The sequence below is a fragment of the Athene noctua genome, chromosome 13 (assembly GCF_965140245.1).
Source record: "Athene noctua chromosome 13, bAthNoc1.hap1.1, whole genome shotgun sequence".
In the NCBI taxonomy this organism is placed as follows: Eukaryota; Metazoa; Chordata; class Aves; order Strigiformes; family Strigidae; genus Athene; species Athene noctua.
The window spans coordinates 5372362-5398425 of NC_134049.1; the positions used below are offsets into that span (position 1 = coordinate 5372362).

Below are 26064 nucleotides of genomic sequence, written 5' to 3' on the forward strand. Positions count from 1 at the left end.
GCCACCTTAGCGCAGTGCTCCTTTGTATCGTTTCAACACGAGTCAGAATCGTGCCCATTAACTGCAAATGTGTGCTTTTACAGTGGTGTTAATATTTCCTGATCTCTACCAGAATGAGAGCTTGTGGGGCATGCTAGAAATGCATTTGCTGTTTTTCCCTAAGCGACAGAGGATGATCATTGTCTCTTGCCAATGTCCTGAATTTAAATGCTCAGTCACTTCTAGGAATAGTGGTTTTCATTTCTGTTTGCTTGGCACACAAGACTCATTCCACCTTTGTTTGCACACTGACTGTTTAGTGTTGATACTCATGCGTAAACAAAGTTTGAAGCCAGAAAAAAATGCTGATGGATAAATTCAAACCTTGTTCTTAATAACCCACCTAAATTCTGATGCAAAAAGAGATGCGTACTTTTTTTTTGTTTTTGCACGGGTTTCTTAGAGAGACTCCTGCACTAATCAGATCAAGGGAACCTCTTTTCTACCTACCACCCCTCATGAACACGGACCACTCCGCGCACAGGGCTGCAGCGCCACGAGACAATAATTAACCTGCGAAGCCTCTTTCACAGCGCTTAGTTCGGCTCGCACAGACCCCTTTGGCCCTTCACAGCCCCCCTTGGCCCTTCGCGGCCCCCCCTTGGCCCTTCACGGCCCCCCCTTGGCCCTTCACGGCCCCCCCTTGGCCCTCCACAGCCCCCCTTGGCCCTCCACAGCCCCCCTTGGCCCTTCACAGCCCCCCTTGGCCCTCCACAGCCCCCCTTGGCCCTCCACAGCTCCCCTTGGCCCTCCACAGCCCCCCTTGGCCCTCCACAGCCCCCCTTGGCCCTTCACAGCCTCCCTTGGCCCTTCACGGCCCCCCTGACCCTTCCCCGCCGCCGCTGGTTACCGCAGGACCCTTCCCCGCTGGCCACACACACTCGCCCCCCCGGGGCAGGCGGGAGGCTCCGCCGCCCTCCCCGAGCCGCCGGAGGGGCCAGGGGCGGCCCCGGTTTGTGAGGCGGCTCGAGCCGTTCCCGCGCGGGGCGCGCGGCGGCGGTGGGGCGGGCGGCGGGCAGAGGGCGGCGGGCGGCGGCCGCCCCTCCGCGGGGCGGGAAGGGCTGAGGCGAGGCGGTGCCTCGGGCAAGGCGCGGCGCTCGCCTCGGGGCGCAGAGGGCGGCTGCCGCCTCCTTCTCCTCCTCCTCCTCCTCCTCCCGCCGCGGGGATGAGCGCCTCGGCGGCCACCGGCGTCTTCGTCCTCTCCCTCACCGCCATCCCCGTCACGTACCTCTTCAACGCCCTGGCGGCCGGCGGCAGGTGAGGCGGGCGAGGCCGGGCGGCTCCCGCCCTGCCCGCCGGGGAGGGGAGGGGGCGGCGGGGGTGAGGGAGGGAGGTGCGGGCGGCCGGCGGAGCCCGGCGGGTATTTTTAGCGGCGGATGAGCGGGCAGCCGGGCGCCGGCGGGGGGGAGACGGAGACCCGCTCCCGGGTCCTGCCCGCACCCTGTAACGGGAGCCGCGCCGCGATCCAACCGGGGGGGACGTGAGCGGGGGGTCCTGGCTCGGGAGCCCAGCCTGGCCGCTCCCCCCCCGGACCCTCCGAACTGCCGGTTTCGCATCACCTGAAGCGTGTCCCGGTGTCCCCGGAGCTCGGGTCACCGCCGCTCCCGCATGCGGCTCGCCGCCGGGGCCGGCTGGTGACGCCGAAAGGACAAACCGGCGCGGAAGGGACCGCCCGGCCCCGCAGGAGCTGCGCCCGCACCGCGCCCTGAGCCCCGGGGCCGCGGCCGCCGGGGGCTGTCCCGGGGCGCTGCGGCCTCCCGCCCGCTCCCTGCGGAGGCATTCGCAAACAAAATCCAATTCTATTTAAAAACGAATGGAGGAACTCGGAAAGAACGGAAGAGCCTCAGAAAGCTCCCGAGCCGCACGCTTCAGGCGTCCCGTAAGACCTGCGAGTTTTAACTGAAAATGTCCATCCATACGCCCTCGCTCTGCCAGAAAAATAGGATCCCAGGATAAACCGCAGGTCTGGAAAGGAAAGGTCTTTCCTCATGAGGAAAACCAATGTACTTAAAGGTCCGTGTGGTATTTTGTGATCCCACGGCCCCGGGGACGTTTTGCAACTTCACTGCACAAAAAATATTTGCTTTGTGTTTTCAAGGCTTTGCTACCTGTGTTCCTTCCTCATTTTCCTCCTTCTGGCCGATAACTTAATTTTTTTGTTTTTCATTACTAGAGAAATGCCGAATAACACATGCTGACTTACTTGATTCATTGCCAATATTTATTTCAAACTGATAGACTGCAGGTGAAAAGTCACTGCAATATTAACAGCTGTAATGGTATGAAGAAATTCATCACTGGGAAAACAGATTAGCAGAAGATTCAAATCATATATTAAATCACCAAGCTAGTACTGCTCATCCTGACCCAGAAAGTATGTGTGTATATATTCTGAAATATTTGATCTTGCAAATTTTTTGCAGTAATTTTAAGTGAACTTTCACTGAGGCAGAAATTATCATTTTATTATTTGTTTGTACACAGTTTGGTTTCTTGACACACAGAGCGGTACTATGTATTAAATCATGTACAAAATATTTTTAGCTTGCGTTTCTGGACTTTACCTAGCTTTCCCATCCTTTTTTTTCCCCATAAGCAAGCACAAAAATGAAGACTGAGAAGTAGAGTCTGTCTTCAAGAGAACTAAATACAGTTTACGCACTTAGAACTATAAACCAATTTCAAACTGATTTTCTTAACTTGCGTTTTCATGGGGAAGGAGGCAAATCTGCTTTGTGCCAAAGATTTTTGTGTTTTCCTCCACTACCACTTTACGTGCACTATAATTATAGTCCCGTCTTGAGAAAAGGTCTTTTCTGACAAGCCCACCCTCCTCGATTACTGAACCCCCCCAAGGGATCTTGCCTTGTAGGGCCGGAGAGACTTTTGGTAGCACTTCAAAACTGGAAATTAAACCTAGATCCATCATAGGCAGTCCACATTGATACTCCTATTCCATGGGACTGATGTGTTTTATCTGTGAATATGTAATATTCTGAGTAGATACTTTATTGCTGAGGTTAGACTAAATGTCCCTAATGATCCTTTTCAGCCTTGAAATCTCTGAGCTTGTGACTTTCACCTCTCATTGGCCTTTAAATTTTCCATCATTTTTGTTTATTTTTGCAGATACCAGTATGAAAACTGATTTTAGTTGGGCAAATCTAGACTCCTGGTTACACTGTTTATCTAGCTATTTTAGTATTTTCTTTTTTTAGATGATCACATGTGAAAAGAAAGGCACATAAATTCTGCAAAACTGTAAAATGAATACTGTGACAGACTATGTGATGGACTATAAAACCAGCCTTTTAAAGTATTAGAAGTTAGTTTAAGAGTATGTGCATTTAAGGATAGCTGGTAAGAAAAGCTGAAGAAACAAAATTCTGTCTCATTCTCTTTCTTTCTTTTAAATTCTTTTTCTTTTTAATACTGTTACAGTTCCTGGGCAATCGTTGCAGTTGGATTGCTGGTTCTGGTTTTTATTGCTCTGTTGGCTCGTGTTCTTGTCAAAAGAAAACCACCAAAAGACCCGCTGTTTTATGGTATGCGTTGGTAACAATGAAGCTAAATTCAGAAAGTGCTAATTTATATAAATGATAATATGATAGTTATTTCAGATTGAACATTTAAGGCATGTCTTCAGAACGCAGTCTGGTGAGGTGCTAAGGAGCCAGGGAAGAAGGAAAGACTGGGGAAAAAGGAAGAGAAATAATGCTTCTTTTGAACCTTTTTATTCTCAAATAGGAGATCCATCTTGGGGACAAGCAGACCTCCTATATGGAAAGAATAACACTCGAGTTGGGTTGTGAAAGTGTTCAAAATACTGTCATACCTGCTCTGTTAAGATCCTCCTTGTAGCAGGACTTAGGCACCACAGTAGACCTTTCACATATATCTCATCCTGTGTGGACTCATTTGGGATTTTGGGATCTTTTGGATCAGTGGCCTCCGTGGCTTAGTTCTTCCTATGATTGAATTCCTTAATTCTCCCATTTTTATGAGGCTTCTGTGTTAACTCACGTTTGTAATATATAAGACAGTTCAAACCACCCCAACTCCTGGCTTAGCCTGTCTGCAGGCTCGGGCAAACATTTCTATATTGGTACTTTGCCATAAAAGAATGGAGATAATACCTTTTAAAAGGAAACCTTAGATCTAGATTACCTTATTGCAGAAATCTAGAAGAAAAAACACAGCTGTTTTTCTTAAATTTTACAAGATGGGCCCATAGGCAAAAGCAGCGCACAAACCACCTATATTTGCCCTCCGTCATTGCAACTTGTAGGCGTCTGTCCCCAGTGTCCTGCGTGAGGCAGGGAACTCTCCGTTCACATTGAAGTCAAAGGAAATAAATAACATAAACCTACCGCAAATAAATTTCCTCTCTCAAAGGAGTGACTCACTAACTTGCCAGATAGGTCTCCTATGGACTGCTGTGGCTAACGCAGTTTGCCTTGCTCACCTCTAAAAATGGCATGTTACATTTCCCTCTTCACCTCCTTTTTGTTGTCCTTTCTCCTTTCCAAGAGATGACTACAGTCAACGTACTGCATACTTTGTGTGACCAAGATTTTTGAAAGGCTACGTAGTCCTTTCTGCAGACACTGATTCTCCATGTAGACTGTGCCTACAGCTCTACAGAATTCCACATTTCTAAGAAAAGCTTCTGAAGAACTTTGCTGACCAACCACTAATTAAAAAAATATTAAGCTATGCAAGAAAGTCATGTTGCATACTAAATATCTGTGACCTCAAAGTAGATGCATCTAGATGTGCCTGAATTTATTGGACTGTGAAGTGACTGTGTGGTTTCAAGTTTTTAATTGATTTTTTTTTTTCCCCTTTATCTTATTACAGTTTATGCTGTATTTGCCTTTACCAGTGTAGTGAATCTAATAATTGGACTGGAACAGGATGGAATTATTGATGGGTTCATGACTCATTACTTGAGAGAGGTAAACAATTGTTTGGCTTACAAATGTAAACAAAATATTTACTATAAATAGGTTTTAATAGTATTTGCCACAGAAAAAACATCCGCTAACGCATTGAAAAGGGTCATCTTGAATTTGGTCATTGACCTGTTTCATTATTGTTGTGGACAAAACCTTCATTGACTTGATATCACCGATTCAATTTGGAAAAAATAGCATACCTTTCAAGCTCTGATGTTATTTCATTTAGTTGAAGTAACGCTGTTCTGTATTAACTTCTGTGGGAATTGAATAGACTGTACATGTTTGCAGAAAGCCACAGATTCTCAGCACTTGGAAGTGGATGAGTACTGCAGTACCTAAATGTGTTACCAAGAAGGAAACAAAATTGCTCCTTTATTTTTGCCTAATCACTTTACTGAAAGGAATTAAAGTAGAGTTAGAAAATGATGATGCCAGATACCTAGTCAGCAGAATCTGTTGGCTGCTGAATATCAACATCCCCCCAAAATAGCTCAGTAAGAGCTTGATATGAAAGTCACTGAAGTCATTGAAAAGATTCCATGAACGTGAAATGAGTTGGACCTTACAAGGTTATACCTTGTCATCAATATATTCAACACTGTTGTAGATCTCTAGGTTGCTAAATATATCTTTATTTGTTCCATGTTAAATGGACCTTTACTTTCTAGCTTTTGTCACTAAAATATGGAAAAGTAGTATTTCCATAACCTAGCAGAACAACACTGACAGTGATACACAGGAGTTTTTCCTTCCATCTTTCACCTTGTTTTGCAACTATATAACTGTTTTAATTATACCTGATCCTACCTAAACCAAATCTGTGGTTGGAAATGTGTATTGTCAGTCAGAAACTGTGCCCCCGGATTGAAAAAATATCAGTTACTTTTCTGAACTGATTTCCTGCTGTTCTTTATTAATTGATTATTTGTTATTCTTCCTCTAATCACTGTATCTTTTTAAAAATAAATGTTCCCTAGGGTGAACCATATCTGAACACTGCGTATGGCCATGTGATCTGCTATTGGGATGGCTCCGTTCATTATCTGATGTATCTGGTGATGGTGGCAGCTATTGCATGGGAGTAAGTAATTTTGATTTGTATACTATTTACTTTGCTTGCATTCTCATATAACCTACAAAGGGCTTTCTTTTCTATGCAGTATTTAGATTTTTCATTCAGGACAATTTCATGTCTTAGGCCAAAGTAACGCTATTAGAATTTTGTTACTTTCAGGAATTGAAACACCACCACGTTACCCTTTCTCTCAGCTGAATAAGACTGGCAAATCCACCGAGTTGTAGCCTCTCTTCTTCACTTTGCAGCAGAGAGCATAGCCCCTCTGAACACTTTGTTAGTTAAAAGGAAAGCTTAAAGCGAATGCACATTAAAATCATGCATGTAAAACTTTTTTAAAAATAACATATGATGTTCTCACATCCATTTTAGAGAGTATCATGCAGTTTAGAGGAAAAATGGTTATTTCTAGGCATTCTTATGTTTATTGCTGTTGAATAAAGAGTTTGATGAAAATGACTACTTAAATTCCAGAGGCTAATGTACCCACTGGTAATAGAAGCACTACCAGAACGAAATAAATGATTAATTTTTTTGGTAGTCTTTTACAACCTGTGATGCGCAAAATCATGCAGTCAGCCTTCACATGAGTAAAACATAATGTCAGATAACTGAGTATGCACAAATCCTGTACTGTTCATGTGATAACCTTCTCACAGGTGAATGTAGGATTTCTCCACATCCCCCTCTCAGAGGCTAGAATCCACTGTTGACTTGTGGTGCAGATTTTAAAACCTTTACTTACTAAAATACAACCATGGCAATCCGTATAATACTTGAGGGTGATTTGGGGTAGTGGGTTTTTAGGGATGGTGCAATAATTATGACTTGTTTTCTTTTTTAAACAGACAAAGCTATAGAACCATTGGCCTCTACTGGCTAGGTTCCATTATTATGAGCATCATTGTCTTTATGCCTGGAAACATTGTGGGTAAGGACATAATTTATATGACTTTTTCCTGTGAAACATTTTCTAAGTTCAGCATTAGGCTATCTGTATTTCGCTGCAGTATTGGTTCCTTTCTGTAATAATATGAAAGAGGAATTTTAGGAATATCAGTAAAGAGATGCAAGATATTTCAAAACTTAAATATGAGGAGGGGAAGATGGAGATCAGGAAAAAAAACCCTTTCCATTTACATTGTTCCCGAGGGAAAAAAAACCCTAAAGTATTGTATTTTGTTATACCCATAAAGCTTTCATCCAAACTAGGTTTAATTTAAGCAATGAGACAATAACTATCTCAGTGTCATGAAAATATAAATAATAATATTTGCATCAAATTTACAATTTACTTAGTAGGCTGACTTTCAAGCAGCTTACAGGAAGCATCCAAATCACCTTTAAAAGTGAAATCTGGAAGTTATTCTGTTTTCAAAGTAATGTAACATTCCTGGATTTCTAACATAAATCAGTGCATTGCCGTGCTGCTAGAGGTACAGAATTGTAATACAAAATTTTACATCATTATTACTGGCAGGTGATCCTCTGAGAGTGCCACCCCCCTCAACTAAAGAGTTCCTATTTAACAAAGCTTAAATTGATGCAAAGTTGACTAGTGTTCCACTGAGAAAAATGTTTGTGTGTCCAAATCCTGTAGACAGCTTCAGAATAGCTCACTATAGCCCCATTTTTTATGGCAGAGGAGGAATATTCATGGTGCAGCCTGGGGCCAGTCCAGTTCTATCCTTTGTAGATATACACGCACCACAGAAAAAACAGTCAGCAAATTTAACGTGACCATCTCTTTTCCCCTTTCCTCTAGGGAAGGCCAGGAAACTTGTTCTCAAGAGCATGCCTTCTGCCTTCCTTTCTGACACAGAGAGTAGCCAATGTAAAAGACAGTTTTTCCTGATTTACCTGGGTTGAGGATAGCTCTCCGAATTTATGTTTTGTCCTCAAATATTAGTACAGGCCTGTAGACAAAATCAGGACTTTGGAAAACAAACACTATCTCAGATCTTAACAAATGGATACATTCCTTTTTTCCATTTTTTAAAGAATAATGTCTCTATTTGAAGCAGGTTCCGTTAAGAGATTTCAAAGCTGTCCCATCCTATAGGATGACTTACTGCAGAGTGACAGAGGTCGTTTCCTGTCCCCTGGAAAAAAACCACCCTAATTTCCAAAATAACTTCCTGTCGGATAGGTTCTTTGTCACCTGTGACTCTACCACTATTGAGAACATGATTTTCAAGATGTGTGTTGCCTATAATAGTGATTTCTAATGTTTTATGTTTACATTACCACAGCTGCTTTAGGTATGATATCACATAGGGTATTTTTTAACTGTTCTGCAACACAGGTTACAAATTCTCATACATCTTATAATTATTGTTTAACAGGCAAATATGGAACAAAAGTGTTTCCTGCTTTTTTCTTAAGTGTACCATATATTTGCCTTCCCATATGGGCTGGGTTCCGGATTTATAACCAACCTTCAGTGACTCACGACACTCCAGTCAAGGTAATATTATTGTATGTAAGTGTTGGCTACTGTTAGGAAAACTGAAATATGCTTGCTGTTTCTACTGGGTTTTATAGGTCCCTCGGTGAGCATGGAATGTACTGTAACTGTTCACTGTTATGACAATTGCTGCCAGGCTGTGTAGACACTGTAAAAATATCTATACTGCAGGACCATTTCATTATGGTGGGATAAAGAAAAAGCAAAAGAATCTCATGTTCAGAGTAAAGAACTCATATCTAGGTGTAATTGTGTTACTACCCTCTATCCAGTTTCTAACTGTTTCATTTTCTTCCCTGATGAAAATACTGACATATACCAGCTTTATAAAGCACCACAAAATCCTCATAGAACCTCTGCAGGAAAGTATTCTTCTGCAGATGACTTAGTTTTAATGTAATTTAACAATTTTTCGTAAGTGCATTCTGCAATATTAGATTTTATGGGTAAAACATACATTGATATGAAGATTATTTATACACTGCTTACTTATTTAAAAAAAATCTGTAAATATAATGTTGACTTAAAACTCCTTAGACCTTTGCCTTTGAATTTAATAGTTGGGCTGTAATAAGATTAACTCAGCTATCAAAAAATGAAATAATAGTTTAGGCATGTTTTATAAAAAAAAAATGTTAAAAAAGGATCCCTGCAGTACAAAGCACAGAACAGATCTTTAACTCTTTGTTGCTATAAGTAAGCCAGTTTATTGCCACAGCACGCCGTATCATTTGTAAGTAATACAGTCAATTAATATTTTTGCATCACAAGAGCTCCTGAGAGAGACTCAGGTTCATTCTGTAACTGAAAACACAGACGCAGATGAAGGAGTTAGTTCCTATTCTGTAGCTAACAGGCAGTCAGTATGCAAGGGGCACAGCCTGTGGCATAGAATAACAGCAGATTTTTCCAGGAATGGATGAAAGCTAACAATCAGCCATCCATCCATGATTCTTCAGTAGGAAAGAGGGGTGTAGATAGATGTTTGTATCTCCTGAAGTTTAAAGAACTGCTACAGAATCACCACTTTTAGGGCAAATCTTTATGAAAGGCAAACTGGGGGAGACTTCAGGTGCAAAACCCTCCTCTACCCTCTTGCATAGGGTTATAGGAAGCCACATGTCCCATCCCAAAGCAATTTGAGCTGATTTACTTAAAGGTGTCACTAACTGTGGCCAGAAACACATTCTTTAGAGTCATCAGGTTAGAGAAGTTAAGTGTAGTTAAAGGTAGTGATGGTGATTTTTGCCATATATATTAATGAGGACGTCCTTCACATGGAGGATGGATGAGGGTTTCAGTTTGTTCTCCTAGTACTGAGAACACCACAGAAACTGCTATTATAGAAAATATGTGATGGACTGCGTATTTGCTGAAATATAGCCATGTCTCCTATGCTTACCAGGAGCTAAACTGCTTACCTAGGTTTGATATTTTACTTTGGTATATATATATTGCAGAGAAACTTAGTTTTAAAAATTCTATTTCAAAAAGAGAGTGCATAAAAGCTGGTGATCTGAAAATTTCACATTGCCCTTCTTAGCGAATCCTTTCTTGTAGACCTAACCGTCCTTGCTCAAAAAGTCATAGAAAAAGCCTTGATTCCTTTCACTGGGGTCTCCTATCCTTTCTAGGTTGTTTCTTTTTTAAAAGTCTTAGTTTGTCTTCACAGCTAATTTATGCTCCATATCCAAGCATAAATACCTGGATTCAATAACTGTATGCCTTAAAATGCCTTTAAATCTTAACATGACTACTCAAATTTTTCTTATTTTTTTATACAACTCTCTCAGTCTTAAATTAAATGGTTTCCAGATAATAATTATGTGTAATGCTACTAACCAGTTAGCTAATCATTGTAAGTCCTGAAAATATTTAGTTCTCTTTCAATAGATCATTTGCAATTAACTGTAGAATTGAACTTTTTTTTTAGCTGTCAGTATTCAGAGTTGATATTAAAAGATTTAGGAAGAAAATGTAATAATGCTTTTAAACATGATAGCGCGAGTATATAGGAAAATACATGAAAGCAACAGAAGCAAGGTATATTCTAGTGGTCAAGGTGTTCTTTGCTATAATATCATTATAAACTAGTTCGCTAAAAAAAAAAATCACTGCGGGGACAGAAAAGAGGTAATCAAGTTTTGGATGTTTTCTGATAGAGGTGGGTGCATGGGAGAGGACTGGAGTTATGCCCTCATTTAGAATCAAACTAAGCTGTGCTGCAGTATTTACAAAGCCCAGCAGATTTATCTACAAGTATAGCAGCCCAGAAAAATTTAATATAACTTAAAATTTATTAACAGGATTAATACACATAAATTCAGATTTGCACATGAATTCTGAAGGGACTGACTTCGATGGACAGCACATAAGATTATTTTGATTCCTTAAAACTGATCACGTCAGGACTCTCTCAGAAGTTAGGGGAGAGAGAGAAAATGCAAGGCCTGCCTACACACTTCCTTGCTACACAAAAGAAACAGCAGGGTGGTGAGATCTGTGCAGAGTTCAGTGCTGTTTGCAATAAATAGGAAACCTGTGGCAGGTCATCTCTACTTGCCCGGTGTACTTAGCACGTAATTCGTTTTAGCGTACTGATGTGACTTTGCTGTGTAAAAGAAGGGTAAGACAAAATCACCGTGTAGCTGAGGTCTGTCAGGAAAGCCCATGCTGTCTTTCAAATTCTTGCTTCTGCTTTTTTTTAAGCTTTGCATTTTCATTTTGTTTGCATAAATGTATGCACAGAGAAAGGTGTGAGTTTTCTGCACCCTGGCAATTTCACAAACTCATACTGCACCAAAAGTTGTTTCCACTAATACTGACTTTGTCTCCAAAACCTCTAAGTACAAAGTTGTATTGTAGCTTTCTGATCACAGTAAATACATGCATTCCTTTATTATACTTTTTGAAAGGAGGGGTGATAAGCTTCAACTTATATAACTTATATTGGAAAGAAAATTTATCAGCCCTCAAGCTTTCCATTATCCTTAGGTAGTCTACATCTGAAAATGACTTGCAACTCAGCAGCCATGGGCAGCCTTTGTCTTTCATAGGAACAAATATTAGAATATAGACATTCTTTTGAGGTCGTATTATAAACATTCCTACGCTAGTACTTTAAATACTGTGAAGTGACACCATACTGCCAAAACAGACCTGTAATTTGTGTTTGAAAAACAAAGGGGTCACTTTTTTTTTCCTGAAAAAGATCCTTTAAAAGAATAAAGAAATAGTTTTATGAAAGGGGTGGCCTATGTGTTTAAAATAGCCATATTTTTCTTAAACTACAATTCAGATCTTGTAGTTCTCACTCAGGAATTGTGCTTGCAAGATCAGTTCTCCTGTTTCAATAACTTTATTGTGAGTATCTTGATCCTGAGTACTTTTAATTATGCCTCTACATCCTAATTATTGTTTTGTGCTTTGGAGACAACTCCACAAGTGTATAACAGGAAGGAAATCGGGTTTTTCTTTTGCTGTCTGCATGCCAATGCACAGTTAATAAAAAGGAAAAGGAAATGAGTAACATATAAATGGAGAAGTTTTCCCTCTGAACTACAGAAAGATACTCTGACATGCTTATAATTTTATCTGTGACTACACAGCGCTGAAAGCGTACTTTGAATTATTTCCATGGGTCTTGAAAGTTTTAATGTAGGCAAAGAGATGACTTTAGTTCCTCCAAGCCATCTTCCACATTAGAGATCGATACGTCCTTTGCTACTGTAGAGTGTGAACCCCTCACATCTGCCCATGTGATGCAGCAGGGGGGATTCCTGTTCCGAGGCTGAGGAAAGGAGGTACAGAACAGATCAGATCCAGACGCCGAGAAGTGCCTCAGTGCCCGTCGGAGGAATCACAATGTACAGTAACAGAAGAATGGAGGATTTGCCACGTGCCCATACACACACAAACACATTTCAGTCTCTATTTCTGCGTTACATATTAAGATGTATCATTTGCTCACTGAACTCAGCAGAGAACTCAGCTGGCCACAGAAAAGCTTCTATTTTATGCCAGGGGTATTCCATTAATTTCAATAGTGTCACAGGCTGCTCAGATCCAGCATTCACTGTCAATAATGAGATGGACCCTCATTTTGCTGTCCATCCAAAGAGTAGTTTTACAAAGTGTGTTAGATTCAACTTCAACAGTTTGAGACAAACCTCCATTTCCAAAGCTTTTCTACATAGGGATATTCAGGAAGATGAATTAATTCCAATTAACAAAAGACGTAACTTTGAAGAAGTTAGTTATCCTGCTTTAAAGCCTTACGTGATTGCAGAGTTCATTTGATTTAGGTTGCTTTGAAAGTAAACTGTTCTGTACTGAAATGGCTTTAGCTTGATCCATCCATTTCTGGAGTTTCAGATTAATTTTCCCCGCGGCATCCTATAAAGTCTGAAGTTAACTTTTTTAGATGTGGAAATCTTTCTGTCTCTGAAATCGGTGGATAAATATGGTAAGATAACTGAGAGCTAACTGTGTCTATCAATGTTTCACTGCTTCACCCTTCTTGTAGCGACTCATCTGGAGTTAAATACATGTCATGTGGAACTGGAATGTACTCACTAAACACATTCTGTGTTGCAGGTGGTTCAGGAAGTCCAGAAGAAAGGACTCTTAAGACGACCAATAGATTTAATGTTAGCTGCATACCTCATTCTAGCAACGGGGTTTTGCATATTTAGGGGCATGGTAAGTTGAAGATATTTTAATATTCTGGCCTCTAATTTTCAGTTAGACTTTTACATTGGAAATAATTGTGTCTGTGAGAAAGTGTGTACGTTTTGGTCAAGGGAAATCCTGTGACTTTCAGGGTTGGAATAGGCCTTTGATATAAAAAGGACAATTTATGATAATTAGCAGTGCCTTGCTTCTCCCTTTTTAAAGTATGTTTTTCAAAAGGAGGTGCACAATCACCAGAGTAAATAGCATCCCAAGTGCAGATCAGCATGACCTAAAACTGTTTTCATTGGTCTGGTGTTACATTTACAGCCAAGAACATGGAGACAGACCAACTAAATTAAGTCAGTATTCATGTTTTTCTAAACAGAGATGCATAGTTAAAATTATATAGGAAACCAAGTTAATTTACACTGCATGAGATAGAGGAGAGCATTTCCATCTGGAAAAAAAAAAAAAAGATTTATCTATATTACCTAAACAACACATGTCATTTCTACTTACCAAGAGATTTAAAAAAAAAAAAAAAAGTTTGCCTTTTAAGCATAGTTGATTGAATTAAAATTTCTGAGGGAATCAGTACAAAAAATGCTTGAAGTAAATAAATCCAGTAGTAGGTATATCCAGTCTTTTGTCAGCTCTAAAACATTTTCTGCCTGAAGCAGAAGGGAAGTTATGTATCATTCAGTGAACAGAACTCAAATGTCTCAGACAACTGCCTGCTTGCTTGATTTGTAGATCTGATCCTGTCTAGAATAATTCAAGTAAGAGGTGACAATAAGTACCCAAGCAACATTTTATTTACCTAGTGCAGATTGTCTTTTTGTAGTTCTGCTGCTCACATTACTCTGTCACCTTCTGCTGTTTCTCTGAAAACTTGCCTCTCAAAAATATTTTCTTTCTTCCAACTTGTCACAGACTGCTTTATTTCTTGTAGATCGTGCTACTTGAGAACACCGCTGATGCAGGTTAATCAGCTGGTTTACCTGTAATTTCACTGTGGGAAGTATTAATCTCATGCTCTAACATTTAACTTGGTTCTGCAATTTCTCAGAGGAATTTTTTTGTTGACTTTGAGAATGAGGTCATTTCCTTACATATTTCCTTTACCAAACAGAAACTGCTTACTGTACTTATACATAGAGAGATCAACTGAACATCTCTGTGTAAGATGCAGTAACCATGATTTTGTGAAAAAGCTAATAAAACATAATCCATTATAATCCACTCAGACCTAAGTGGACCTGCCCATGTTGGAAAAGAACAGGGAGGACTATCCACTGTTTGTGAATCTTTCCATTTCCCCCTCAAAGTCACACAACAAATACACATGAAATTTAGTTGTTCAGTCCTGTAACTTTGACATTAACAATGCCTTGCCATAAACCACTTGGTGACAGCTGTTGACACAGATTGCTAACTTATTTTAGAATAGTATTTGTTGTAGTAGTTTAAGGGCTACTATGAAAAGAAACTTTTGCAACTGGCTCTCTCTTCATGTTTATCAGGAACTTTTTTCTTTCTGTAGGACTGTAAAGTCCAGTAATCTCTCCTCTGCTACTCTCTTTTAAACTTATTAAGTAACACCTGTCTCTCTGCATTGCTCTTCATTTCTACCTTGCCACAATGCAACTCTTTTCTTGGACTACACTCATAGCTTGCTATCCTAAAATTGAGGGCTTAACCTGAAGTTTCCACTGTTTGAGCAATTTTCTATTGGAAATTTCATTTGCTGGGATTAAAGTCTGTTTATCAGAGCAAATCAGTAGCAATGATACTTTTACTACAGCATAGCCAGCCACCTGACTGAATTCTTTTCCAGTCAAAATCTTTAAAGCAGCCTGTCAGCATTTCCTTGCAAACCCTCAGAGCAGGAGCTAAGAGGAGACTGCATTTTGGGTTTTTAACTGGTGATCAAATGGATCACCTTTGCAATAGAATCTGAGCAAGCCTCCAGGGTAGCAGTGCTGCGGACAGCTAGTGAATCTTTAGGGCTGGTAACAGGTGTCAGGTTAGCTTATTTTAGAACAAATTCTTTGTTCACGGGAAGTTTTAAAAATTCTTCTTAGATTGCTCTGGATTGCCCTGCTGAACTCTGCCGGCTATATATTCAACTTCACGAGCCTTATATAAAAGACCCTGCTGCCTATCCTAAGCTTCAGGTAAAGCATTGACTGTGGAGCATAGAGTGTTAAGTGATTTGTTAACTGGTGCAAAGATGAAGCCATGGGTTTCACAGATGACAAGATCAATAAGGAAAGTATTTGTTCATGGCAAGTTAAAGGTATTTTGTACTTTCTACTATAGTCATTAGAGGGTACCAAGTCTTCATTGTGATAAGCTTAACTCAGATTCAAATCAGTTACAAACTAATTACTCAGGCTTCTTGTAATACAGTCCATGAAACAGATCTACATGCTTTTTATGATCATTCCCCTTCCTTAGGAGGGCAAAGTAGACTTCCAGTCTGGAATAATGGAGCAAAAAGGGGTGTAGTAGAACTAGGTTCCTTAAGCTCATGTTATGCTTCTGTCACCAGCGACACACTCCTTGAAACATGACAGTTTTTACAAGCCCTATTTACACAAGCATTGCAGAGGACGGAATGTTGTACTTTAGTTTTGCGGCATTTGCAAGGTTGCCTTTCTTTTGCAACCCTGGCTGCTGCATGGGGGCAGGGCCTGAAGCAGTAAGAGGATTCACAAGTCAGATGATGAGCAGAAACCACATATCTCTGCTGTTCTTCCAGGGAAAGGGGTGCCTTGGGTTATTTCACACCTCCCAGCTGAAAGTGCAACGGAGCTTGAGAAATGGACACCCATGTTGTGTTGGACACTGAGTTAGGTCAAGCCATGCTTATTGGCAAGATGGCAAGGGGCAGGAAGACAAGTCCTGGGAGGAAGTGGATTTGGATGGGGCAAAGAGATAAGAGCCATCACTATTAGTAGTGGCCTTGGGGTAGCTGGATCCAGTCAACAGCATCCAGGTGTGAAACTCTTTTCTCAAAGAAGTTATAGCTGCAAGAAGGCCTGGGAAGCAATGCTGCCAGGAGTGTAGTTTTGAATAGTCTCCTCAGTCAGCAGCTGGCTGATCTTTAAATGCATCTCCCTCAAACTACAAAGCAACTAATATTTCTGTTTAAAAATGCAGATGCTGGCATACATGTTCTACTCTGTGCCATACCATGTGATTGCTCTGTATGGCCTACTGGTGCCTGGTTGTTCCTGGATGCCCGATTTAACCCTTATACATGCTGGAGGACTAGCTCAGGTATTTCTTTGTAAAATGTTCACTCTTGAATTACACAGTAGTAAGTAGAGACTTATGGAATAAATAAGGGGCCCAGGGCTTGATCTTCCCGTGCAGGTTTTATGCCATTGTAACTCAGATCACCTTTTGTATCTATAAAATCTAATACAAGGGACTGGAGAATCAAACCCATTACATGTGTTTAATGACCGCATTCTTGATTTAGTAGACTTCTCTCCTTCTGCAGAATCTTTTTATTGGGCTCATTAAACCTTACTGAGCCCCATGCACTCTTTAGCTGAGACCATGTAGGAAGCCAGTCTTAAAGCTGTAACAGTCGACTGTGTAAAAAAACTCCAAATACAACGGAACAGTACAATACATTGTTTCCATAATATGTGTTGGCCAACTAGGTAGTTTGAAAAATGTAAACATAAAAAATAATCTACTAGTCACACAAAATGGACAATACCAGTTGATGATGTTGATATAATACCGGGAACTTCCTTGGCCACAAACCACCGTAACACTAAGACTTGCTTGTGTTGCCAAAGGCAGACCAATGATCGTACTTTCTTAACTTATTCTTTTCTGATTCTCTTCAATAAACAACTGTAGTTAATCGCTACATGGTGCTGATGGTTATGAGAAGACTGACCAAAACAGGAAAAAAAAAAAAAATCAACAGGAACTAGTAAATGACTTCTCATGACATATAGATGGCCATTAAACAGTTGAGACAGTGACAAAATTGATTTGTACTGAAATGAAATACACTCTGAGCATCCAGACAATGCAGAAAATATGCACATAATCCTGCAACACTAATGGGAACGTAGGGACACAACAAAAATTGTAATTCACGTACCACTATTAGACAAACACAGACCAACACTTTGTTCCTCAGGCCTGAGGTAACAATCATGGATACAAACTACAGTCCAGCTTAACTGCTCAGCAAAGATGGGGGCAGTGACATTTTACTTTCTATTTGTGAGAAATTATCACAGAGGATATGACTTTTTTCCCTAAACAGTTTATAGAGAAACTTGAATTACCAAATTATATCCAAACAGAATCTGGCAAACATATTAACGAGAAGGTTTAGATGCTCAAAAGGTATCATAAGTATTATACAACTGTGTTTGGCCCAAACCTAATCTAGGAAAAGCACAAGCTGGCTAAAGTAGGCAAGGCAGTGCCAGGAACCTCTCACTACTGACAGATTACTCAGGTTTCATGAATTCCCCAGACAGATGGGAAAGAAACCACTCCTTCAAAGATTATTTAGCACAAGGAAAAGTAAACCAGAACTCAGAGTGTGCTGAGTGTCACAATCTTGCAAACTTGCCAAAGAAGCTCAGCCTCCCAGATTAGAGGCAATTTTTGTCTGGTTGGTTTGGTTTTGGTTTGTTGTGGTGGTTTTTTTTTTTTTTTCCTTTCTTTCTTTTAAATGTTTCCCATAACAAACACTTTTCTTTTTTTCAACGGCACTTTGTACCTTTTAGCTGTATGATGAATACATGCAACAGTTTGTTGCTGAAGTCTAAAACCCCTCTGTTGTCCCTTGTGGTCTGGCTTCAGGATAATGCTGATTTACACATTAGACAAAGAGAAGAAAAGCTGCTGATAACTCAAAAACTAACACTCAAAATTTCCCATTTAACTCTTTAAAGCTTGTCCTAGGCACAAGCAAAATCTGTGGGCTGACCTAACTGATTGAGAGAACTTGAAGAGTGTGCTGCTGCACCCTCCCTACATTTTATCCTGATTCAAAAAACATTTCTTTGAGTTTGGGAGGGGTTTTGTAGTTTTTATTTTAATGCACTGCAGAATGAACTTCAGTCATACCACAGCTGAACATAATTTAATTGACTTGGTGAACTGTGAGCAACCTGGGATGAAAAATGTGTGTGACAGTGAATTGAGGACTTCTGTATTTTCTATATTTCTGTTTTGGTCATTTTGAGGCACAAACACTTCCAGGTTTGTCTACTATTTTCTCAAGTTAAAACTTTGTAATTGATAATTAAAACACACGTAGTTACTGAAACACATTTTGCTTTCTATGACTCACAAAGGTCCAATAATGGCAAATATCTAATGATGGAAATAGTGGGCATTTCTCCCTGGGAATGAACACTGCTCCTACAGATGGGGAATGTGGAGATTTTAATTATTTTTTATTTCTAGCATTATGAAGTATGTACTTTTTACAAAAGCAAGTCTCAAAATACCATGTGATTCATCTAAACTAAGAACCTCTGAAAGTGCCTAGCCTTTCACACACACAAAAATATTTACAGTTTTTCAGAATTACATATAGCTCTCAGCTTGAATTATTCCATTATTAACTTTCAGACTCCAAAACCAGATTGTGACCCTTATTAGACTTTCTGAAGCTTCAGGAAGAGCTCTTTAAATGTCATATGACTAAAGTACCAGGAGCTTTGATTATGCAAAAGGGGTTGGAATAGCCTCTGAACTTGATTAAATGGCTATTTCCCAATGCAAGTGAGCCACATGAAAAGGTAGGAAGAGCCATAGCCCAGCTATCCAAAACCATTCTGTCTCACCAACTATCCATAGCCCTCTTCCCTGTTCTCTCACATATAGAAAGCTTTTCTACTCCCCTGTTGGAAGTGTTTTCCTTAATCCTGCAATTTTGGTGGTTAGTTTCTGCTGTGCCTCTTGTCTACAAGAGAACATAAACCCAAGGAACATACTTTTCTAGGTTACTCTCTCCTCAGCTCTATTTGATGGCTTTCCTTAGGCTCATAAGAATGGTCCAAACCTCTCCAAAGTAAGTTATTCTTTGCCTGATTTTAGCCAGTTTGTGAAAGAAGGCACAGAGTGAAGGAGGACTCTTAACCTTTTTCCAGGCCCTTCTCTGTTTTTTTGACTGCAGGGTAAGAAATATTCAAAGTATTTGCTATGATTAGGCTACAGGCAAAAACTATTGTAAAAAAAATTCCAAACCATTTCATACAGACAAGAAACTTACTGAGTAGCAGGCATAGGCAAATTGCAGCTGTCAGGCTGGGCAGTGCCATGTCCAGCACCAGGCACCTTCCAACTGCTGTGGAACAGCCTGATCATCAGACTGACCAAGGCTTCCAGGTTAACAAAGGCTGTATGTTAAATGGATAAGGCTACCTTAGAAATTTACCTGCAGCATCTCATTTGGTTGATTTCTCAGCCAAAGTTCAGGGGCTTGATCCTCAAAATTCTCCACTTAGAAAGGGTTCAGTAACAGAAAGCACCAAGGAATGGCTTATTCAGTGAGAAGACCTGATCATGGCAAGACTCAGGGTTGATCTCACTTATCACAATGCCAGCCTGTTGCAGAACAGGCACAGATATCTGCAGTAACTAACAGCTCTTGTCTTACTGCTTAAAATTATGGATTTGGTGCAAGTCTGCCTGGTATTTGAAAGAAGAGCAGGACTGGGCTACTGGGGAGCAAGAGATCTGCTTTTAAGACACACCCCCTGCCTCAAGGGAGAAAAAAAACAGTAAAAAAAAAAAAAGCAGAAGCACAGTACAGTCATGGAAAGGAAACACATGAGATTAAAGACATAACACAATTTCCACAGGGGCAAATCAAATTAAAAAAAAAGTGACTTTAACAGACCTAAATATCCTCCCTGATAATGAAAGGAAAAAGCAATGTGTTATATTGAAAAACAAGTCTAATAAACAATAACTTCATTATGTGGTGCATCATTAAGCTAGTAAAAATCTTCATGGGCTACAAATAGAGCAAAATGTTTCTGCTTTTTCTAATGCCTAAAGCTGACTAATGTGCCACAACTCTTGTGAGAGACAAGACCACACAATAAGGCTTAGATTGTCTAAGGCATCCAGGAAGCTGTGGGAGCTCTGGGTCTCTCAGAAGCATCCCTTACAGCTCTTTCTGACAAGGCTTACTATGAACTTATGAATTTACTATCAACTTATTATGATGCACAGCTGGCCACTCTTGGAGACAGACAAGCCTTGCAATCCTCCACAGAGAAGTATGTAGCTTAGCATCTTGTTCACCCCAGAAGAGGCTCTAAAATACTACCAGGAGGCTGTTAGTGTCTAGGTAAACATCAGACAGACCCAAACCTCCTACCTGAAGCCCAGTGGTGGCTGGCTGTCTCCTTGGGAAACTGCTACCCCACATTAGTAAGAGGGCTTTGCTGCTGAGCACTAATGCTCAGGCTGCCTGGGCCCGGATGGCTCCCGGGGCGAGGAAGGTAGCAGGATCTGAGCAAGACCACCCAGGTGCTAAAGGCAGTTCCTGCCTGAAACAGGTGAGAACAGACGGGCTGCAAGAGGCAGACTGAATTCTGAAGCTGGTAGAAAAAGGCTGCTGATAGCGTGCTCCTGAACATCTGCTTACTGTGTAATAGCTATTTACAGAAACATGCTAAGTGGCACTCTGCTGAAGTGTGTTTGTGTTTGATTTCTTTGATTACACCCGTTTCTTGACTCAGGTTTGCTAGATCAGCTCTTCCCATTGAGTGGAGGTGACTAGAATCACCTGAAAACTGATTTCCTTTTCTCTTTTGCTGTATGGTCTCAGCCTAACCTTTTGCTAGAGCAGTGTGTATTAAACCACCTGCACCGTATTTCACTTTCCACTTTGCTAACTGTGTTCTTTGTGGGTCCAAAGTAACTCCTGCTGAACCCAGGACAGAGGATGCGATTTGGTCACAGCGTACTCCTCTGTGTTACTAAAATCCTGGTGTCCCTTTCTCCTGCTCGGCTTAAGATCAAATAGATATTTATCTTCCCAGATCTCCTCCACTGCTAACTAACTAACTACAAAAAACAATTGGACACACAATAGTTAATGTGAATGAGCTGTGGCTTGAAATAGCAGGTAACAGATGGAGACAAAAGACAGCGACTACCCTGACACTTCTATCTTTAAATGTTTGTTTATGCTAAAAATATGCTTCAGCCCAGCTAGCTTGTCTTTGCATATAACCTTCACTGATAACCTATACTTCAAAACAGCCCCCAGCCCAGAAGCCAAATATTGCAGATGTTTTCTGAAATCACGAGGGATCAGAATCTTGAAGACTGGGTTTAATATTTAAAAAAAAAAAAAACAAAAAAACCCAAAAAAAACCCAAACAGAACTAACAAAGCTTCCAAGATTTTACTTTCTAACTTTATTCCGGCTGAGTGAGTGTCTGTCTGCTTCCCGTTGATGCCAAACACAACATTCCCTGGTAGGTGGGTGCGAGTCCTACCCCCACTCCTGGGCTGGGGCTCAGGAGTGCAGATCTCTGCGGTGATGCACCCTTCGGCAGCCACTGGCAAGGGGAAGGATCATGGATGCTGCTGCATGAATAATCACCTCTAAGCCAAGGGTCAAATCCTATAGCTGATGTAAAGATCAGTGCCACCGTGTGCATAAAATACGTCTCCTACCATGCCGCTGACGGTTCCTTTTATGCCTCTCATACCAAGATACTAATGAACTTAGTTTAGGCTGTATTTTTATACCACTATGCAAAAGTATGATAGATAATTCTGGAATATAAGGGCTGGCTTGGAAAATGTCACTGGAGATGCGTACTTGCATGCAGATTATGCTGTCTTACCAAAATATACATCAACTTTACCTTTTTTAATATATACGTTATATACACACCACAGGCTCAATTTTCCCATATTGGTGCTTCTCTTCATGCTCGAACTCCTTACATCTACAGAGTCCCTGAAGAAGCAAAACAGTTTTTCCTGATATTGAACATAATGTATGGGATTCTTCCCCAGCTGTTGGCTTACAGGTGTGTCAACAAGCCAGAGTTTTTTATGAAAACAAAACAAGAAGAAAAAACAGAATAGCACAACTGTTTTCAGCTTCTCCTTTTGGTTATGTATATAATTGGGTTGGGATGTCATTGAACTGCTCAGATAGAACCCAAAAGAAGCGTGTAAGATGTGTAAAATTGCACAGTTGTGTAAAGTTGCACGGTCTGTTTTGTTTATCCTACTCAAAAAGGGAAAATAAAGATGACTGCCTTCAGTACCACTTCTCAACATTTTGACTTTGCGCTGCAGTGGAGTTGCCAGTTCACATAGCTATTTTTAATTAAGCTGCTTTGACAGTTTTAGAAATACTGCATGAAGTTAAATAATAATAATGATGTCAGTGTTTAGCCTCCACACACTGAAGAGTATCAGTGCTAGCAATCCCTATACAGAGCTACTGTAGAATGTGAAGGTCAGTATTTTGAAGTGTGAAAAATTAACATACATAACTCTGTCACATGCACATGTTTTATTTGTCAAAAAGTATGTCCTGTGGGTCAGCCTTGTTAAAAATCCCAAGAAATCTTTTAAGAAGCAAACAACTCTTATGGTAAGACTCCATATATGATAAGCAAATCATGTAGTTTTTGTTAATTCTTTTAAGGATTCACTTCTGCAAGGACTGCTCATCAGCTTGAAGTTAGGCACGTGCTTACCAGCACTTCTGAGGTGGGCACGGAGGGCTCATTACCTTGGGCAGTCAGGCCTTACACCGTAGCATCCGTTTTCAGAGAGGAGAGGTTTGTGGCCGTGGTTTTGCTAATGCTGTTAGGTCAGAAACAAGGAGCAGCAAATACAGCCACCTTGGTTTGCGTGGCTGATGTTTCTGTTTGCAGTGACAACTATTTCTATGCCTTTTAGGTGTATTTATACTAAAAGCAGTACACTCGGTGCCTTACTCACAGATGAAAGACATTTTAACTGGAAACACTTTATTTTGGGATGGTGACTTCTGGGTGTTTTGACTTAGAGAATTTTAGTTTTCTTTTTAAACTTAATTGGGAACAAGAAAGCAACAGCTCCTGCTGATGCCTAAGGGGACTTTCAGAGCAGCAAGAACTTCAGGCTCTAACACTCTCCCCCGAGCACTGAGGTGCAGTTCCGAAGAGAGAGCCCTCGGTTTTATACCTCCAGCCAAAGGGGCAGGTCCAAACTAACCACAGTGCATCTCAGTCAATGCTCCTTGGCAAAAAGGAACTCGGCAGTAATTCCCTGCAGCTCCCAGCCTCCCTGGTGTGGGCTCCTTCCACGTAGGCTAGAACTGGGGACAGCCCCACCCCAGCACCTCCTCCCGAGAACACCAGCCCCGAGCTGTGGGGCTGCGGCAGGACATGCTGGCTCACAAACAGGTATTTGAGCCTCCGATGTTACTTCTAAGGTTTTTTTTAAAGAAACTTTGAATACATTCAAGGTGAATTTAATAACCTCCTGTTATCCAGAAAAGGCAAAGTACAGAAAAAATAAAGATCTCACCTGCACTTGTATCTATTATGGTCAACTCATGTTAACAGAATGTTTTGCTTTAATACTTGACTTACTTACATTAATACCTCACATTATTACACGTATGAAGCCAAATATGACGCTAACTTAGTTGCTTACAACCTCAAACCTTACTCCCAATACACATTCCAATAAATTTATTCTGTAAAAACAATACATTTTTTTGTTTTCTTTTTTGTTTTGTTTTTTGTTTTTTTGTTGTGGTTTTTCTTAGTTTTTTACAGTAAACTCATCAACTACAAACCTTGAATACGCAAAAGATGTTCCAAGGACAAGCATAACAAGGATTGATAAAACCAGACTAAATATGTTTTCACAATAAGAGCTGGCATAAAAATAAATAAAAATCTCTATTATCACAATAGCAACAATAATGTACACAGAATAATGGATTTGGAATGCTTACTTACTAGTCTAGTTCTATTTCCAAAAGGAAAAAAAAAGCCAGAATGACAGCATCCTTTTTTAAGCCTTTCATTATTTAAAATTGATGTTTTCTTTTGGTTTCCCATAGGGTTCTATATCACAGTAAGCTTAAAAATGGAAAGCATTCAAATGAATGATTTCAAATTGTGTTGGCATTGGAAAAAATCCTTGTATTAATCTAAAGAAACACAAAAAGACTTTCACTAACTCCACATATAGGAACTAAGTCAGATAGTGTACATTACATCATGATTTTGAGAAGTATTAAGAGTATAACTAGCTAGGTAATTCTAATAAGGAAAGGTATTTTATTACATTATTGAACTTGGCGGTGATCTCAACTGAAGATTTTTTCTTTTATGGTGTAAACTGATCAAAAATCAAGAAAGTATGGATATAGGGTAATTTAAAATTATGTTTGTACGTGGAAGATATTGTAGTATTGTATGGAGGGGACTCATTTCTAAGATTTACTTGTTTTTAAAAAACCCACTGATTTAGAATGCTATAATTTGGAGTTACACCTTTTCTATCTAGAAAAGGAATCTAAAACATGTTCAAGTATGCGATATCTTCATAAACCTCAGCCACTGGTAAAGGGCAACTTCATGCAACCAAATAATATGAAAATCAAAAAGTAACCCTTAGAAAAAAGGGTAAAAATGCCATTTCTGCAAACACAACAGATAGGAATGTGAATAATGTGCATACAAACTGGGATGCTCTTGATGATACTAATGAACAGATGTGGTGACTCATATCAAATCCAAGAATATTAGACAACCAAACATGTAACCTTCTTGTGTTTTCCCTTAATATTCAGCAGTCATTATGTTGGTTAAGTCTGAAAGAGAAAGAGAGAAAAAGAAATCGCATTTAATGTAAGAATAAGCAAGCTGCAACAAACTTGATATAATTAATGCCTTATTCCCACACTTTGAAGTCACAGGTACAAGTAACCACCCGGTCTGTTTGAACAGGAATTTTTTTCTAGAGAAAAACTGCTTACGTTACATCAACTAAACATACCACTACAAAATATTAAAGGATGCAGTTTAAATGTAAACATTCAGGGCTTTATCCAAATAAGCAGCTCCAATCCTGTATGTGGGGGGTTTTTTTGTTTTCCCCAATCACTTAATTGTGAATCTTACAGTATACTTCACACACAACCACATTTTGCATTTTTCCACTGCACTAAATCACTGCTACACTTCATGGAAGAGCTCCGGCAGTGCTGTATTCCTGAGCGCCTCGCGATGGGAGCACCCCGTCGTTCAAACAAATGAACACTTAGCAAGCATGAAGAAACATAAACAGTTTTCCTAGCTAATGTATCTGAATGTTGCTTCTGAAAACGAAATAGTTTGGCTTGGAGTTCACTGTAAGGTGATGACAGAAAAGGAAGGAACTCCCACTTCGTGACTGAGTCAAGGGCAGCTCTTGCTTCCCCTGACATTAGTGGGAACAAGATCAGACCATCCTCATGGATCATGGCAATTCTTCACATGAAACAGTGACAGCAAAACTCACCTACAGGCATGGGGACACACCACTTTTGTCCAGCAACGTGAGGACATGCAACGCTGAGTGACTACCTAACCCTGAACATGACATCCCTCCTCCTTTGTAAAGAATTCCGAGTGTGAATGCTTGTGCACCCACACCCTGACAGACGGAAAGACACAAGCAGTACGAAGGAATTAGTACTGTATTTGGTGTGATCATCCAAGGAAAAAAATCATCATCAGGAAGGAAGTGGAGGGGTACAGGTTAAATCCACTGGGGATGGTGGTATTTTCATTTTACACAGGATTGGAGTATGAAAAAAAGATATT

The 26064-nt window shown here is 40.3% G+C and overlaps 2 protein-coding genes across 5 annotated transcripts in view; one reads left to right on the plus strand and one right to left on the minus strand.

Annotated features, from left to right (window-relative positions):
- Positions 1 to 1140: 1140 nt before the first annotated feature.
- On the plus strand, positions 1141 to 23954 carry TM6SF1 (transmembrane 6 superfamily member 1). 4 transcript variants are annotated; one of them, XM_074917733.1, is made up of 10 exons: positions 1141 to 1296; positions 3481 to 3584; positions 4900 to 4997; positions 5978 to 6081; positions 6924 to 7006; positions 8421 to 8542; positions 13139 to 13243; positions 15301 to 15393; positions 16382 to 16501; positions 22139 to 23954. In XM_074917733.1, the coding sequence occupies exons 1-10, from the start codon at positions 1205 to 1207 to the stop codon at positions 22328 to 22330; spliced, it is 1113 nt and encodes a 370-aa protein (XP_074773834.1). In that variant the 5' UTR covers positions 1141 to 1204; the 3' UTR covers positions 22331 to 23954. The 4 variants fall into 4 exon arrangements, with proteins under 4 accessions (XP_074773834.1, XP_074773835.1, XP_074773836.1 ...); XM_074917734.1 differs by lacking the exon at positions 15301 to 15393; XM_074917736.1 differs by lacking the exon at positions 3481 to 3584 and having other exon boundaries at positions 1193 to 1296.
- Positions 23923 to 26064, minus strand: part of HDGFL3 (HDGF like 3) — a 38601-nt gene continuing 36459 nt past the window's right edge. The window contains exon 6 of the mRNA XM_074917737.1: positions 23923 to 25070. Within this exon, the coding sequence (XP_074773838.1) occupies positions 25065 to 25070 (6 nt within the window). The 3' untranslated portion in view covers positions 23923 to 25064. The remainder of the gene's footprint in view (positions 25071 to 26064) is intronic.